At 38.6% G+C, this 18,009-nt stretch overlaps 1 protein-coding gene across 3 annotated transcripts in view; it reads left to right on the forward strand.

The window, feature by feature from the left end:
* The window catches only part of scml2 (Scm polycomb group protein like 2), a 111,546-nt gene extending 94,740 nt beyond the window's left edge, over positions 1-16,806 (forward strand). For 2 of the 3 annotated variants that reach the window (XM_069889843.1, XM_069889844.1), the window contains 4 exons: positions 6,505-6,630; positions 9,573-9,839; positions 14,839-15,002; positions 15,253-16,806. In XM_069889843.1, the coding sequence (XP_069745944.1) occupies positions 6,505-6,630; positions 9,573-9,839; positions 14,839-15,002; positions 15,253-15,378 (683 nt within the window). In that variant the 3' untranslated portion in view covers positions 15,379-16,806. The remainder of the gene's footprint in view (positions 1-6,504; positions 6,631-9,572; positions 9,840-14,838; positions 15,003-15,252) is intronic. The other variant, XM_069889842.1, reaches the window with a different exon arrangement.
* The last annotated feature ends 1,203 nt before the right edge of the window (positions 16,807-18,009 follow it).

The following is an 18,009-nucleotide window of genomic DNA, read 5'->3' on the forward strand; positions in this document are numbered from 1 at the left end:
ACTATCTTACTTATTTACGAATGAAATCTCTCTCTTCCTTTCTTGCTTTGGCTAAATTTTCTTTGGAAAAAATCAGCACAAGAAAATCATTTTCCTCCGTCCTTAATTCTAAAGTTTGGAATTATATGCTTTCAATTAAAACAGAGTACTGGGATAAAATGAGCAGAAAGGCATGGAGTCTGATTCAAACTTTTTTGCAGCATAATGTATTTCGATTTGTTTCCTACTTCTTCAAATTTCCAGTAAACTTTGAACAAATATTGTTTTGACAACTGCCTTTCTGTTATCATACATTTTGTACCAAATGCTAACACTTTTCCACGTGTTGCTTCTGATGACAACTTTGACGCAATCCTAACGAAGAGCAACATTTCTCTGCTGAAGGGAAACAGTTGCAACTTGAAATTAATATTTAGCGCCCAAGCATATCAATCTTTCTGGAAAGAGTGAAGATGTATGCGGTTCAATAGAATCATTACACCAAAGGAAAGTTATTCAAGTAGTCAAAATATCATTGATCTTGTGCTAAAAACTATCTAGGTTTGGGCTGAAGTTTTGAAGAAATTTTTTTTTTTTAACCAACTCAAACACAAGATCAGGTTCACCCATCAGTATTTAGATTAATAAGATTTTATGATTGATTAATAAGTAACCTAAATTAAGAACAGAAATGCCACTACAGGGGACTAACCTTTTATCTGAAATTCGGAAACTAGCAACCTCCAAAGACCGGCACTTTTTTTGGTAGATGACATTACACATAAGAAATGTTAATTTCCCATAATAAATTTTCTGTTTTCAGAGTGAGACCCTTCCACCGCCCCCACCCCCAGTCCCATTTTCCCTGTCCTGGTGGGCGCCTTCTCTTACCTTCGGTGGAAATGTGATTCTCAGCCCCCAGGAAAGAAGCAGGCAGTGCCTGGCTCAATGCAGGAGCAATGGTCATCTTTCTTATCCATAATCCCCCAAGCAGCTGGGACTGCTCTGGTGCTGGCAGAGCAGTCCCAGCTGCATGGGAAATTAGGGATAACGAAGACAACCAGCCATTGGTCCCACATTGAGCCAACACCACGATCTGGTGCGGCGCTCCATAAACTCCGGCTCAGCAGCACTGCACGCCTACTGCTGCAATGAGGGGACAGACGGTGCTGCGCTGCTGGGGTGTGCCTGAGGGCTGGCCCGATAAGCTGGTGGAGCACCTAAAAAGCTGCCGTTGCTGGGCTCCACCGCCCCGACGGCCCGCTCCTCCTGCAGCTCTGCACCTCTTGTCCAGCTTTCTGCCCTGCTTGCTGCTGGCTCCAAGTACTTGATTTTGCCTGCCTTTTTGGCTGAGCTCTCAGGCCACCCTGTCGCTTCCAACCTCCACCTGACCGACACACTAGTCAAGACCCTCCTGTTCAACACATGTCGAAACCACCGCTTATCCTGGTCACTAACCTTCCCCCCCCAACTGCATTCACCAGCCAGCTCTCCACCCCCACCCACTGCACTCAGCCTGGCCTTCGGGCGCAAAATAGTCTGGCACTGGCCCTAGGGTGGGGGGACTGATGTTTGGATGGACAGATGGGGGGGGGGGGAATGGACGGACAGCCAACCAGGGGGGTGGGGTGGTAAAGACGGCGGGGGCAAGGTGCGAGGCATTTGCTTAAAGGGACCGATATCAAAATGATTCAAAAATTTGGAAGATTCTGAACAATGGCAGGTGCCTGGTCCTGATGATACTGGATAAAATATTAGGCAGCTGTACACCTTGAAAAATGAAAAATGCACATGTGCAATCACTGATTCCACTAATGCAGTGAGTTTTTACTATGTTGTAACTTTGTTGTTTACCCTGCAGCCAAAAGGAGCAATTCTTAAGGCAGCCTAAATTAGCTCTGCCCTAAATTAGGAAAATGTCTGACATGCTAGGCTTGACAGTTAGTAACCCAAGAGCGGTTTTTACAATTGAGGTCAATGATGCTGAGGAACTGTATTGCTTTTTAGCACCAATTTCAGTTGTTAGATGAAAGTGACTGTTTACTGATAGTTTTTGTATATGTAAATGTCATTGTATTGATGTATTGTGACAGTTACAAGCCTACATTTCCTTGCTGTTTTGCGTGCTCTGGACTCCTTGACCTTCATTAGTCTCTCAACGCATCTCAAAAGTACTCCAGCACTTCAGACACCAAAACATTTCAAAGCAAAGTAGCATTCAGACCATCAAATCATCTTGAACATCTCATTCTCTTCAATTGCCTCTTGTTCAGTAGATTAGTCTTAAAGCCACACATCATTAGAGCCATAAAAACACTACATTTATATAACAATAGACCCATAATGTAGCTCAAGATGATATAGAACATCAGACTCATGAAGAACATCAAGTAAAGAGAACATCTCAGATCTGTAAATCATCTCAAACTATTAGAATACAATGGAGGCATAAAATTAAAATAAAATTTTCTAACAGCATAACAACTCACCCATAAAACCCACAAAATCATTATATAACTTCAAGTCCATAATGCATTTGAAACTATTACAAACACTCAATCTTTAAAAGCTCAATTAATACAGAACCATAAACATCTCAAATTATTGCATAATCTCAAACAATTTTACAACATTTTTATCAAAAAAGCCCCTTAAACTGTGGCACCACATAAATTCATACTGTGCTTTGCAACCCAAATGAATACATGCAAGTCAGAGTTAAGGTATTTTAAATTATAAAACCTTGTACATAAAGCACCTCAAAGGAATACAGTAACCAAGTAAATCTCAAACTGTAACAGAGTCTAGGACCATAAAGCACCTCAAATTAATAGAATGCCACAGGCCCATGATTTATGTTAATGCAACATAAAGCACTCAAAATACAACACCTCAGAATCATTAAGCTCAAAAATTCCATTTTTCAGACATAAGCTATCCTGCATGTAATGTAATATAGCACAGCACAAAAATTGAAATAATGGGTTATCATAAATGCATAGAACTTATACATTTACAGCATTTCAGACCATAAGGATATCAAAATAAAAGAGCACCTAAAATGAACAAACCTGTGCAAGCTATTGCAGCATCTCAAAACAATAAACCTCTCTGGGTTTATATAATGCTGTTCCTTCCCCCACAGAATCTCTTGCCCTCAAAGAACCTGAAACTGTTCTACATAGCACTTCAGGTGAACTCGGTAATTTGTGTTAATTCCTCAACACAGACCCATTGTGCTAAATGAATTATTATTACAGTATTTCAGAACCAAGCTTAGCTTTTAAGATGCACACAATCTGCCACAGATTGTTAACGTCAAGGCTAAGTAGTGCTGATGTACCGTATTTTTGTGCATATAATGTATGCATTAAATGCTTATTTACAAATTAGGAACCCCCCCCCCCCCGCATGGTATAAGTGTGTGTGTGCACTATACGAGAAAATGTTCTTTCAACTTTTACATGTTGAAAGAACGAGCACAATTTATAGCGGGCGTGCAAAAATTGAACCAGCAATTTATAGCAGGCGTGGGAATATAATAGCAGAATTGAAAGAATGCACACAGTTTATAAAGGCTGTGGGAAAGGTGCACAGGTGATTTACAGCAAGCATGGGAATATTATAGCAAGCATGAGAATGTAATAGAAGCAATGATAGAATGCACAATTTATAGTGGGTGTGGGAAATTTTGATCTTGGGAATATTTCTTTGAACTGAATGCCATGGTATTCCTATAAGCAGGACATTCTGGCTAGGGCACTGCACCTTATCAATGTTAATTGCCCAGTCCCGTTTCTAAGGAAGGAGATTAATATATCAAGTGGCTCTGATATGAGACATTAGAATTAAAATCCTGCTTAATTCTGAAGTCTGTCTTCGATTTATTTAATTGATTCCTCTCCAAAGCTTGTTAATGTGTTGCAGCAGGATATCATCTATATAATGGGTGATTGACCCCTCTGGGGGAAGTTGGGAATTAATTGTGGGAGATTAACTGTGGCAGAAACTAGTAGGTGCTTTGTCTTCTGTCCCAGTTAAATGCAAATTGCTTTTGTCAGTTGAAATTTAGAATACTACACCTACACAGTATCTGCATTTGCATGTTATAAAAAAATATTTTTACACAATTTATGATTTTCTGTATGTTATATGCATGTGTGTATTATATCATGTCATACCCACACTCCTGATCGGCTCAGAATCATGGGTCCTCTACCGGCACCACCTACGGCTCCTAGAACGCTTCCACCAGCGTTGTCTCCGCTCCATCCTCAACATCCATTGGAGCGCTTACATCCCTAACGTCGAAGTACTCGAGATGGCAGAGGTCGACAGCATCGAGTCCACGCTGCTGAAGATCCAGCTGCGCTGGATGGGTCACGTCTCCAGAATGGAGGACCATCGCCTTCCCAAGATCGTGTTATATGGCGAGCTCTCCACTGGCCACCGTGACAGAGGTGCACCAAAGAAAAGGTACAAGGACTGCCTAAAGAAATCTCTTGGTGCCTGCCACATTGACCACCGCCAGTGGGCTGATAACGCCTCAAACCGTGCATCTTGGCGCCTCACAGTTTGGCGGGCAGCAACCTCCTTTGAAGAAGACCGCAGAGCCCACCTCACTGACAAAAGGCAAAGGAGGAAAAACCCAACACCCAACCCCAACCAACCAATTTTCCCCTGCAACCGCTGCAATCGTGTCTGCCTGTCCCGCATCGGACTTGTCAGCCACAAACGAGCCTGCAGCTGACGTGGACTTTTTACCCCCTCCATAAATCTTCGTCCGCGAAGCCAAGCCAAAGAAAGATTATATGAGTGAAAATACAGTACTTAGCCAACATGGTAATTTTAATTTAGAGGTACAGCATAGTAACAGGCTTTTCTGGCCCAAAACTACATTGCCCAAATACACCCATCTCACCAGTTAACCAACTAACCCTGAAAGTCTTTGGAATGTGGGAAGAAACCAGAGCACCAGGAGGAAATCCACATTCATGGGAAGAACATACAAATTCCTTACAGACAGCACTGGATGCACATACTGGTCGCTGGTGATGTAATGGCATTGTGCTAAACACTACATTATCTGTGCAGCACCTGTATATTTTAACAATTTTATAAATATGTTTGAAATTGACAAAAAGTGAACACATATGAATGTTTTAAAACTCTAATAATTTATTTTAATGAAGATTTAAAGCAAAAGGAACAACTAAGTAATTTTAAATTAACAATCCCTTTGAGAAACCATTGCTTCTACATTTCTGATTTTCATCACATTTATTTATCCTTTTGTATTTCTCTTTTTTTGTATTGACATATATTATGGTGTTTTAATTTGTATTATTGTAGTTAACATATCCTGTGTACCTCTGGCTTCAACAAGTAATAATTTCAGTGCATCTGTACATTGTACTTGTGTAGTCACAATAAACTTTCCTCATAATCACTGTCTAGCGTAGTTTCATATATAATAGTGAGATGGCTTAATTTCCTTATATAACACTTGTGTTATTTAGCATCAAACCACAGACTCAACTATCACTTGACACAGCTTGCAATTTGTCAGTTTTCAATAACACAATCAAATCTCTCAAAGCTGCTATTCATTTTGTAAAAATAATATTAAAATGTGGCATTGGCCTGTCAAAACTGAATTAGTGTATGAAAATAAATTAACTAAAGGCATTGGAAGATTTGTTTGTAATGGGTTGCTGTAATTTTAATCAATGAAATATGATCCATTCAGAGATTATCAATTCAATGTAAATTTTAACTTGTCCTGTTTATCAGTTTCAGATCACTGTATGAAGAAAGTACATGAAAGTTAAATTTGTTGGAAATTTATTGAATGTATTAATGTTTGTTTTTTTATGTGAAATGTTTTGATGAAAAAAACCCATCAAATTTAGAATAGTACCCAAAAAACAAGTACCATTTTTGAGCTGCCACCTGTCCCCTGTTCAAGTGAGGGAAATTATGAAAAAGAATCTCCTCTGTCACAAAATGTCTTCACTTACTGTATTTTAATGGACCAAAATATTATTTTTGTTCATAACCTTTTTTCCCCCAATTGTACTCTGTAAGTGCACAATAATTGCAGTCAAGTGCTTTTGTTTCAAACTAAATGGGTTATTATTTTTTTCACAAGGATATTTCTTTTGAACTTCTAATCCAAGTTCAATTTAGTTAAATTAACCAGAGGTGTAGCATTGAGATTCATTAATTTGAGATTCAAAAGTGGCATCCCAATGCTGCCATGAAGAAAGGCCCTTAAATTGGAACTAGAATTGCAGAAAGCTGAACAGCTGCAGTTTAGAAATGATGATACAGGCTCAGTTACAGCTTTTTAAAGAAGTACTGGATTATTTTTATGGTTATCATGCTAAATAACTGAAATAGTTCTGAAACAATTTTTTAAAAAATTCTACATTTTCAGTTTACCAGACTGAAATATCATACTATGTCAGTAATGTTATGACTGCTTTAATATATTCATGAGAATTCTGCATCTCTTTTCCTTAGCCAAAGAAGAGGTGTCAGATCAAGTGACACTAAGCAGGGGATTAAAACGATTTCCACAGGAATCTCCACCCTACACTGCTCCCCTCTCTCCAAAACTTCCAAGAGCAGAATCTCATCCTTCAGAAGGTACTGTATTGAAGGTGACCCATTAATTACTGAAAATAAATAATAGTGAGTGTAAAAGTTGTATAATTTGAACGCAAACTATGTTTATCTTGATGAACATTCCTTTTTGTGTTGTTTGCTAACTATTGAAATCCTAAAAGGGTATGGACTGGAGTAAAACTTGAGTTATAGTTTTCTAGTATTAGTTTAAATTACTCAGATTGATAGCGTTGCAGTTGATGAGATTTAGGATATTTTTCATACCATGAATATGTAAGGAGAAGATTGAGTTAACATTAATTTGGTCTGTCACTTGATTTGCTGCGTATCAATGTGAAAAGAATAGACTCGTACAATTCTAATACAGAATTCTCTGAGATTGGCTGTCACAGGGAGTCCACAGTAAAGCCCAGAGATCATAAGAATTTCAAGTTAGAACTTGAGACTTGAAAAATACACATTGCTGCTCGCTTTTTAATTTTAGGCCCGCTGGTCTGGCAAAATTAAAATTGGTTGTTAATGCTGACTAAATCAAAAATGCAAGGCTAGAAAGTTCAGATAGAATGTACATAGTAATTATTGTGCAACTGCAAATGATCATTTTGTATCTTAAAGCTAAAATAACAATTTGTCAATAGGTGGCCTTTAAACAGTGGATTTTGTTGAGAGTTCACATTTCAGAAATAATATTATGCATTAATTGCTGTAAATCTTGAAGTTGAAGTGCACTTTTTAATCCATGTTGCCAATAATTTCCTTGCATATATAAAATTTTCAAGAAGTATTTCACTTGTTCTCTCTTCTTAGTCATTTATATTGCATCTCCTGACAAGTTGAAAAAGGAAAACTTCCGGTTGTTTCCATTCCATCATTTCACGTTCACCCTCCTCAGGAGAGTACACTCAAATAGTCAACAAAGATGAATCTCTGTCTTGTCCAGCTATGTCAACTATGGAATGTCCTGAGTGTACCATAGATATTATCAATATGCACACTCACAAATTAGTCGCATGGCACCCCACACGAGTTGTACCAGAGTTTCCGAGTGGAATCCATGCCATCAGCCTGGTGAACTGAGTTTGAGGTTTGGCAAGCAATCCAGTAATACTGACCATCACATATTATGACTGAAATAACGTGGGAAAGATGTGTACTTTCAGTGGAACAATACACCCATTATTTTGTGTTAATTAGTAACTTAAGTTTTTGACACACTGGAAGGTAAATGGGCACACAATTTCCCTGTATTGTGACAAGTGGGCCTAAAATAACTGCTTGGCCTGCTCTAAGACAACAGCAAAAACACCATGCAAGGATATACTATATTTAAATGTTCCTTTTGACCACATTCTCACTCAAAATCCAAAGTTAGATTGTGGGACTGCTTGGTCGTCCTGCCATTGGCAAAGTATTATGCAGGCTTATGAGATTGAGGCCTTCTGCTCCTTCTGATGCTGATAGCCCAAATCCCTGACTTCCAATAGCAACTAGAGTGTTATTCGACAAATTCATGCAATTTCTTCAAGCTACCATATTGTGAATTACTGTAAGGCACATATGATACAGGCTGACATGAAATGTTCTGGCACCACCTATGTTGAAACAAAACTGTTATGGCTATTTTGGGTAGCCTGTTCATTCTGCATTTGCTGAAGATTTAGATATTGCACGAGAAGTTGGCGCTCACCTGATCATTAATAAATGTTGCAGTTTCTTTTAGTTTGCTTGAAAAAATCTGACAATAGTCACATATCTCTTGTTCAGGAGGAAAAATCACTTTTGTAAGTCTCCATCTATCCAAGGAGGTAGAAAGTTAAATTAATTACTTTATCTGTTTATCTATTGCACTTCTACTCAGAATCTTTTAAAGAATGACTAGAGCTATCACAGTCTAGATTGGTACAAAAAATGACTGTAATGGATCCACATTGATTGCTTTGCATCAAATTATTGTAGTGAGGTATAAGCTCATCCAACACTTTTTACTGTTAATATTTTTCTCTTGCTGCTTAGGCTTATTTAGGTGGTTTGCTGAGCCATATAAATCTCCCTTATTTTAAATAAGAACAACAAACAATCTGCTGGAGGAACTCAGTAGGCCAGGCATTATCAGTGCGAGAAAAAAAATGTTTGCTATTTCAGGCTGGAACCCTTGGAGAGTGTAGAAAAGAGATATTGTATCTAGTGTAATAAAGACAGGGAACAAGTGGTTGGACAGGCCAAGAGGGATTGGTGAACCATGGAGAAGTGAAGAATGACAGAGAGAGGCAGTTGATTGGCAAATGCCAAGCAAAGGAAGAGAAAGGGGGCAGGTGGAGGAAAACGAGTCAGACAAGGTGTGTTGGAGATCAGACATGGTAAAGGATGCCAGAATCTGATAAGGTAACAATCATGGTATAATGAGAGACCAGATGAAACTGAAAGGGGGTGGAGAGGAGAGAAAAACAACTCAGTGAAGAAAATGGAGTTGGCAGAGGGAGTGGGATATGAATGGGTGGAGTCAGGGGTGCAAAAATGGAAGTGGGAAAGGAAGTGAGTGGAAGGGTGGAAGAACAGTAGTTCGGAAAAAGAGAAGAGGGGTAGCTATCTCTTCTCAATTCTCTCTTGATGAAGTGTTCTGGCCCAAAACTTCAACCATTCATTTTATTCCATTGATTCTGCTCAACCTGCTGAGTTCCTTCAGAAGATTGTTTCGTTCCAGATTCTAGATTCTGCAATCTCTCTTGTGTCTCCAAAGGATGGGACTTGGCTTGACACTCAAGGTAATTTCTGTTAATCTCTTGTTTTCAGTCTCAGAATTTTTTTCTGAAGAAATCGATAAAGATTGATTATTATGTGCACTATTGAGTAGATGCTTGAGAAATTGTGATTTCAAGGCCATAAGTTCCAAAGCATAAATCATAGTGTAGAATGTAATTATTTTAACAGACAATGGGTTCTCAGCTTTTCATTTTCACCTTTAGCAGAGATATTGCCTGCAGAAGATAATATTACACCAAAGGAACACAAATATTCAGAGTCCTTGGATTCTGTTCTGAATTCTGCTGAACCACCTCAGCGAAATTCAAGTGAATATCGTAACTCAGGAAATAAACTTGGTTTCAGAAACTCAGTTATCCCATCATGTTCTACCTCAAACTCTGCTTCCTTTCGAAGAGTGGCTTCAAACTCCATAGCAAATAATGGTTACTACGATGTCAACCGAGCCCGAATGCAAAGGAGAATAGAAGGTTAGTACTATATACTGTATGTGTCAATGTATAAGGCAACTGAGTGTAGAAGTCGACCCCCAGAATTTCCACTTAAAATGTTGGTTTTGAGCTATACTCGCTGTATAATACTACCTCAGTCTAGCACTTACCACTAAGAGCTGACTATCCCAATAGTTCTTTACCATCCATCCCACTGACTAGTGTAGTGATGCTGTTAAGTACACCACTAAGCAACACAATCTTGCTTATTTAAAATTTAGCCAATTAATTTCAAGTAATGGCAAAATACTGTCAATTACCAACCATAATATGCATCAAACATTCACAGCTGTTGTAACTTGAATACCGTTGATGTCACTTCGGTGTCAATTTTTTTTACAGGAACATGCATGATGTCGAGTATAATTTTATCATTTATTTGAAATTGATTTACTGTTTTAAATATCGGTAGTACTTCAGTTCGAAGAAGAGGTTTGTGCAGTTCATCTGTGGATACCAAGGTGATTTTGCAGTCCCAGTCTGGAAGTGCAGAGTCTAGCACAATGGGAACACTGGAAGTCCATTTTTGTAATAACTGTGGCTGCTGCTTTGTGACGCCCTTCACTGTTTTCCATCATTTTTTGACAGCGTCTGACTTCAAAACTGGGCTCGTCAGCGGGATCTGTCAGCAGCCATAGCTTCTCGTTCTCTTGGCAGGACGCAACAGTAGAGTGGAGTTTCCTTCACAACGTCTTTATAGCGCTTGTGTGAGTGACTTTGAGGCCTCCTTCTGGACATCAGTTCAGCATAGAGCAGCTGGCGAGCCATATGGTGGTCGATCATTCTGATGATGTGTCCCATCCACCGCATCAGGTTTCTGATGATCATGGACTCATTGCTGGTGGACTTGGCATGACCCAAGACCTCCAGGTTGAAGACAAGGTCTTTCCAATGGATGCTAAGGATAGAACAGTGGGTGTGTATGTGGAATTTCTCCAGTTGTTTGATGTGATGTTGGTACAGAGTCCAGATCTCACATCCATATAGGAGAGAGGGGATGACCACAGCTCTATAAACTTTTAGCTTTGTGGAAATGCGAATGTGGTATTGATTGAGCCCTCTGGTACACAGCCTCCCCGTTGCCTGGCTGGCCTTGAGTCAATTTCTTTGTCCAAAGACCCATCACTCAAGATTATGCTCCCCAAGTATTTGAAGCTGTTTACATTTGTCATCTGGGTGTCATTTGCAGCATTTGATGTGTGTGTGTAATTAAATGCTGCAATATGCTTTCTCATGACAGAATATTTGTCTATTGTGTTAGACATTCTTTGTGATGTAAGAATACATAGTAACAGGAATGAAAAGGAAATATGAGGAGATGAATGGTTCCAGGTTGGTTGTAAGTTAAAGTAGTTGTTTTCCTATCCTGGAAAACTGTTCTCATTTTTGCAGTGAGTGACACACTGCAACAGCATTTAAAAATTTGTACTCTTCAGCACTGTGGTTTTGCTTGCTCCATATTCTGGAACCTCAATTTTTAAATGTAGTAATAGAAGAATGAATATTACACAGAACTATTCACACCTATATAGAATAAGAGCACGAAGTGTTGCATATATTCATTAGATCATGCAGAATGTGTAATCTGCTATGCGTTTCCACCAGTGTATTTGCTTGCATTTGCTGCGTTAGATGTAGTATCTTTCTGTGGACTCTGAACCACAAATTCCTTTTCTTCCTGCTCTGAACCCTCCTGCATACTGACAGGTGATGGGTCATGACTATGGGTTGGAGCTTGTAGTTGTAGATCCACACAGTTCCTTCTCAGAGGTGGCCCTCTCTCTGTCTGGATCTGGTAGGAATGTGGATCTATTTCTTCTTGCACAAATGCTGAAAAGGCCCATGTGCCAGTATTGTGATCTCAGATTCACACGGGAACTCCAGGCTTCAGGATTGGTAAAGCTTTTTGGAGTCTTGTAATGATACTGTTTCTGTTTTATTTTCACTTCCATTTTAACCTGTTTGACTATGTGCCCCATTGGGTGTGCATTGGAAGGTTGGTCCATATGTGTCAACCCATCAATACTTGGGCTGGAGAAAGGCCATTCTGTAGTGGCACATTTCTGTAAGTCATCAAACTTCTGTGGAAATCCTCTTGTCCATCATGCAGTTTCTTCAAGAGGCTCTTCACCACCTTCACAGAATTCTGCTAGGCTTAAAGTTACATGCTGAAGCCCCCAAGTATTGGCGAAGGACTTAAATTCACAGCTCAAAAATTGTGGACCATTGTCTGATACTATTTCACAGGGAACTCCATGCCTCGCTTTCACTTTTCATGAAAGCGTTAACTACTTTGCCAGATGTTGACTGCAGTCAAACAAATCTATTCCAACTTTGAAGAGCGGCCTGTCTGGTACAGGGTTTGGTGTAAGCAGTTCTGCTTGCAGCTTTGATCTATTGGCAAGGCATATTTCACATGAAGCAGTGATCTGGCTTATGACTTGGTTCATTCTTGGCCAGTACATCACCTCTCAAGCTCTACGTTTGCATTTTTCCTCACCAAGATGCCCTTTGTGTATCTTCTGGAGCAATTCCTTGCATAGCAACACTGGAATCACAAACCTATTCCCTTTGAAGACTAGATCTTTCACAACTGACAGTTTGTCTTTGTAAGCCCAGTAATCCCTGATACCCATTGGACAGACGTTCTTAGATGCCGGCCATCCTTTCTGTATTTACATGTATAATAACACAGAAAGGTAGATTTTAAAGAACATCTTATAAAGCAATGAGATTTGGGGAATTAATTCGTAGCATCTTGTCCAGACAGCTGAAGGAATAACTATTAAGTGGATCAGTGGTTTTGCTCAGGAGAAAACTTGATATAAGAGATGAAGAAAATTAATTTAAAGTATCCATTAATGTTAAGCAAGTCATCTAAAATTATTTGAATAAACCATTTTTATTGTATTCTGTCTAAACAAGATTTAATCAGTGTAGGGCAGTATATACAATACAGCCATTTATAATGGGGTGGCACAGTGGTTTGTACAACACTATTACAGCACCAGCGACCAGAATTTGAATCTGGCACTTTCTGCAAAGAGTTTGTACATACTGTTTCCATGTGGGTTTTCTCCAGGTTCTCTGGTTTCCTCCCACATTCCAAAGATGTACGGGGTTGGTAGGTTAATTGGTCTCATGAGTGTATTTGGGCAGCGTGGGCTCATCAGCCCGAAGGGCCTGTTACCTTGCTTATTCTAAATTAAGTAATCAACCATGGCTATAAATGAAAGTGTAGTGCCTCCCTGGAACCAAAGAAGTACACTGCTTAGCAAAAATGTCCAAATCTGTACTTTTTAAAAATTCCACAGGTGCATGAAAAGACCAATTTTAAGATTTGGCCTAATTGAGAAGAAAACTTACTGTTTAAAGTGAATTCCTTTTAGTCAATTTTTTTACCCCAATTATTGAGAAGCCAGAGACACATTAAGTTGCTGAAAAAGCTAAAAGACCATGCCTTGTGAGTCATACAGAAGAAATACAGGTACACGATCCTTTATCTGGACATGTAAAATCTGGAAAGCTCCAAAATCCAGCAAGTGAGGACCAGCGGTTGGGGGAGGCGGCCGAGGGACCGGCGGTCGAGGTAGACTGCTGGGCGGTCGGGGGAGACGACCGGGGGCGACTGTCGGGCGGCTGAGGGTCCGGCAGTCGGGGGAGGTGACCGGGGGAGACTGTCGAGCGGCTGAGGGACCAGCGGTCGAGGAAGACGTCCCGGCGGCTGAGGGACCGGCGGTCGGAGAGACAGCCGAGGGAGCACAGTTGGGGGAGGCAGTCGGGGAGACAGCTGAGGGACCACAGTTGGGAAAGGTGGCCAGGTGGCCGTGGGACCACGGATGGGGGAGGTGGCCGGGCAACTGGAAGGTAGTGGGGGTGTATACGGCAGCACAATTTTGGTGGGCTTTTAGAAATCTGGAAAAATCTGAAATTCGGAATACGCTGTCCCCCAAGGGTTCCGGATAAAGAATCGTGTACCTGTAATTTGGCTGTTGAGCACTATTTGGTAGTGTATCATACTGACTCGTGTAATTCCAGTACATTCTCATTAAATCCAGTCTGGCCTTTGACCTCTTCATTTGTTCTAAAACATAGAGTAATTGTTTTGTCCTTTTTAATAGATCATCTGACACCGCATCTCCGTTTGCATTGTTATTACCAGAGGCTCTAACTAAATTCCTAGAGTCTCTTAACTCTGACCACCACTCTGGCTCTCGTCATAATTTTTGTAATTACCATTTTGTCAATGCAATTGCTCCTTTCTCAATTCAAAGCACACACTTGATGCATATGTTTATATTGAACTTTGATCAAAGTTTAATGACTTGAAACATTTACTTTTTTTTATTACTGATGCCTCTCAGTGCAGAGCATTTCTAATATTTGCTGGTTTTATTACAAGCTGCATTGAATATTCTAAATGGGCACATTTGTACCACAAACTACTTCACAGAGAAGGAGTTGGGTAAATATGTAATTTTTGGAGAAAATTGGAATTTTAATTACAGAAGTGGTTCATTAATGAGGTTCCGGGGGGGAAAAAAATCTCAAATTATACCATTAACAGACATTTAAGAATTGTAGTTCAACTATTAATTTGGCTACTAATCAGAATTATTTCATTCATAATCCTGTTCCATGGTTTGAGTCTACTTTATAACACTTAAAGCTACATACTGAAATAATATGAGAGAGCTAATGAAATCCTTCAATTCTCAGTTCATTGCTGGCTCCCGTTAATTATTTTTTGGCTTATACTGTGTTTCAAAAACTTAGTGTTCACAAACTGGATATATCCAAAATAATATTTTAAGCATGGTTACCCAAAAAAAATCAATTAAAAAAAAACATAGTGAGCATTTCAATAATTGATGTTAGTTTAAAACAATTTTGCAGAGTTTATTGGGAAGATTCCAAAATTATCAACCCTGGAACTTTTCAACATCTGCTTGATATTGATTATATTATTTTTGTGTAGCTGCAAGTTCCACCACTGGACCTGATGTTCATTTGACCGAACGAGATTCTCCAAGAACTAATAGCAAAGATCCATCAACTTGGTCTATTGAAGAAGTCATGAAGTTTGTTAAGGATGCAGATCCTCTAGCTTTGGCACCACATGCGGATCTCTTCCGAAAACATGCAAGTCTTTTTCAGAACTCCTTTTTAAAATCTGTTTATCACCATGACATCTGTCACAGGATTTGCCTTAACATGCTTTTTTTAAATGTTTTTATTAGTTTAGAAGAGAGAAATATTACACGGCCATATATTGAGAAACAATATACAATAAAATACAGAACATGAATTATAAGCAAATTCTACATGATATTGTGTAACAAATAATGTCATAGAACTTGAGTTAACATGAAAATATGTTATGCTATTGCAGGAAATTGATGGGAAGGCACTACTCTTGCTGCGAAGTGACATGATAATGAAATACATGGGGCTGAAGTTGGGCCCAGCTTTGAAGCTTTGTTATCATATTGAAAGACTGAAGCATGGAAAATACTAACAGAAGAAAATATTTCTTTTTCATCATCCTGGTGGAAACTTTGATCCCGAAATCCACAAAATCCTCCTCTGTGTGAAATAATGTCCATATTTCTCCTGGTTTAAATCATGAAAAATGTACAGTTTTATCCTGCAATGTAGTATTTGGTGGGCCTTGTTTTAATCTTGTCAAAGAATATTTGTGCAAGTTTCATTGTTGCTTTAATATTTCAAATAAGGGTAAAAAATGCTAAATATTATGCATTGATAATTTTTTTGTAAATTTCTTCATTCTTGTGACACAATTCAGTCAGCAGTTAGTCTTACAGGTTGCACGCCTTTCATTTCTATCTTCATGCATTTAAAATGCAGTCGTGTGACCATATTCCATTTGCAAGTTTCGGATAATCCATAACTATATTTGGTTTCTTCTTACCAAAATAGCTAAAGTCCAAAGGATATCTACATCAGGATTTTGCTGTACTAAAATGTTTATGCAAAGCTTCTGGATTACTAGAAGATTTTTAAAAAATTATCAGGTGTTCTTGCCTTGGTAGCAAATCATGTGACTGTTCTTACCTAGCTCTTCCAGGCTCTGGTGGAGCAATCAGTCTTGAACCCAATGATTTTTATCATAGGACTAACCAGGCTAATACTGTCACCCTTAAAGGGATCAGACAGTGGTTTACACTGTTATGCAGTCATTGAGAATTAGACCAGCACAATCTTTTCAAAGGTTATATTTAGACCTTTGTACATTTATAGTATGTTTTTACCCTCATTTTTTTTATATATACTTTGTTGACTATATGGTTTAGTCAACTAGCCATGTTTTTATACACTGTGAGATCTAATATGTTGATAGTAATCTATTTTACTATCTGTGCCTGTGAAGATAAATTAAATCAGGGACAAGAATGTAAAATTTCCTAGCCAGTAACAGTTTGAATGTATTTCATAATGAGTAAATTAATTGGAAGAAATAACTATTTTACACAAGTATGTAGTCTGTGAAAATAGTTTATTTTGTTGTTGATTGCCTTTTTATACAAGGTCATTCTTTTTTAGTACAAAAAAAAACAATATTTTTTGCATAGGTAATAACACACTTATGGAAAAAATGCTTTATGCATAATAAACATTTTGTAGTTATACAACTTGTGTAAGTGTAGTCATGTTATAATTTAAATAGGCTCTTTGTCATTGTTTACGCACAGTCCTGTTCCTGGTTTTAACTGAAGATTTCTCTCTTGCAGTTCTGTTAAGCAGTACATAATAGGGCAAAATAAATGATTTTGGTCAATTACCTGTTTTGTGATTCACTATATTAATAATATGTTGACATGTATTCCATCTTTAATGTGAGCATTAAAAAGATATATCATCACATTTGAAACACTGGGGAAATAGTTGCAATATTCTGAAACGAGATAAAGCATCACGACTGAAAACTTAATACTCTTTCTCCACAGATACTATCTGACCTGCTGAGTATTTCCATGATGGGTTTTGAATGAATAAATAAAAACTTCCTGTGGCAGAATGGTCAGTCAGCATGTAGAGGACACAGATTTAAGGTGATTTTAAAATGAAAATAAAAGCAACTTAAAGAAATACATTTTACATAGTGAGTTGTTTACAATTCAATGCCTGAAGGGTAGGTGCAACCTGGTACAATATTTAAAAAATAGTTGCAAGAATAATTGAAGATTTTTTAAAAATGCATGACTATGGGAAAGATTAGAAGTGAAATTAATTGGATAGGTCACCAAAAAGCTGTGTTTTAAAAATTACCATATCTGTTACAAAACCAATAATGCTGTCATTGAGGGACATATTGGTGTTATGTTAATTCTGCAAGTTTATAGTTCTTTACTTAATTTGATAATGATGATGACCTGATACTTTTGTGGAATATTGAGATGTAAAAATGAGCAAGAGCAAAATTAATTTGTGATTAAAGCGAGGCACTCTGGTCTTATTAATGAGAAAGTTTACACAACTGATGGATTCTTCGGATATAAAAATCTTGCTTTCTGGTGAGTGAAAGATTGTATCCCTCTGCAAGATTCAAACATACATTCTAGGCTCATTCATTGAGGGAGTGATGTTCTAAGGTTTCTTGAATGGAAGTACACCATGAACAGAAACAGCAGAATGTGCTGTCTTGTGCCTCAACAGCCATGAAGTGAAATCACCAGTCAATGCATGTACACCCTCAATTCTCATGGTTGAAGGATTACAAGGTTGTCAGAGGTCAACTCTCTCCGCTTGGATCTATTTAAGGGTTCAGTTTCAATAGCACTCTTCATCTTCACCAGAGCACCACAGGGCTGTGTTCTTCGCCCCCTGCTCTACCTACACACATGACACCTACGACTGTGAGATTCAGTACGACAATAACACCATCTACAAATTTGCCACGGTAGTGGGTTAGATAAAGGAAAGAAATGAGCCAGCATAAGAATGGAGATTTAAAACTTGGCTGAATGGTGCCACAGCAATAAACTTGCACTCAATGTCACCAAAACTAAGTAGCTGATTGTTGACTTCAGGAAAGTTAGAGGTATATAATCCAGTGATCATTGGGGGATCAGAGGTGGAGAGGGTGAGCACATTTAAGTTCTTGGGATTCACTATCTTGGGGGATCTT

This window comes from Narcine bancroftii, chromosome 7, assembly GCF_036971445.1.
Source record: "Narcine bancroftii isolate sNarBan1 chromosome 7, sNarBan1.hap1, whole genome shotgun sequence".
Taxonomy (NCBI): Eukaryota; Metazoa; Chordata; class Chondrichthyes; order Torpediniformes; family Narcinidae; genus Narcine; species Narcine bancroftii.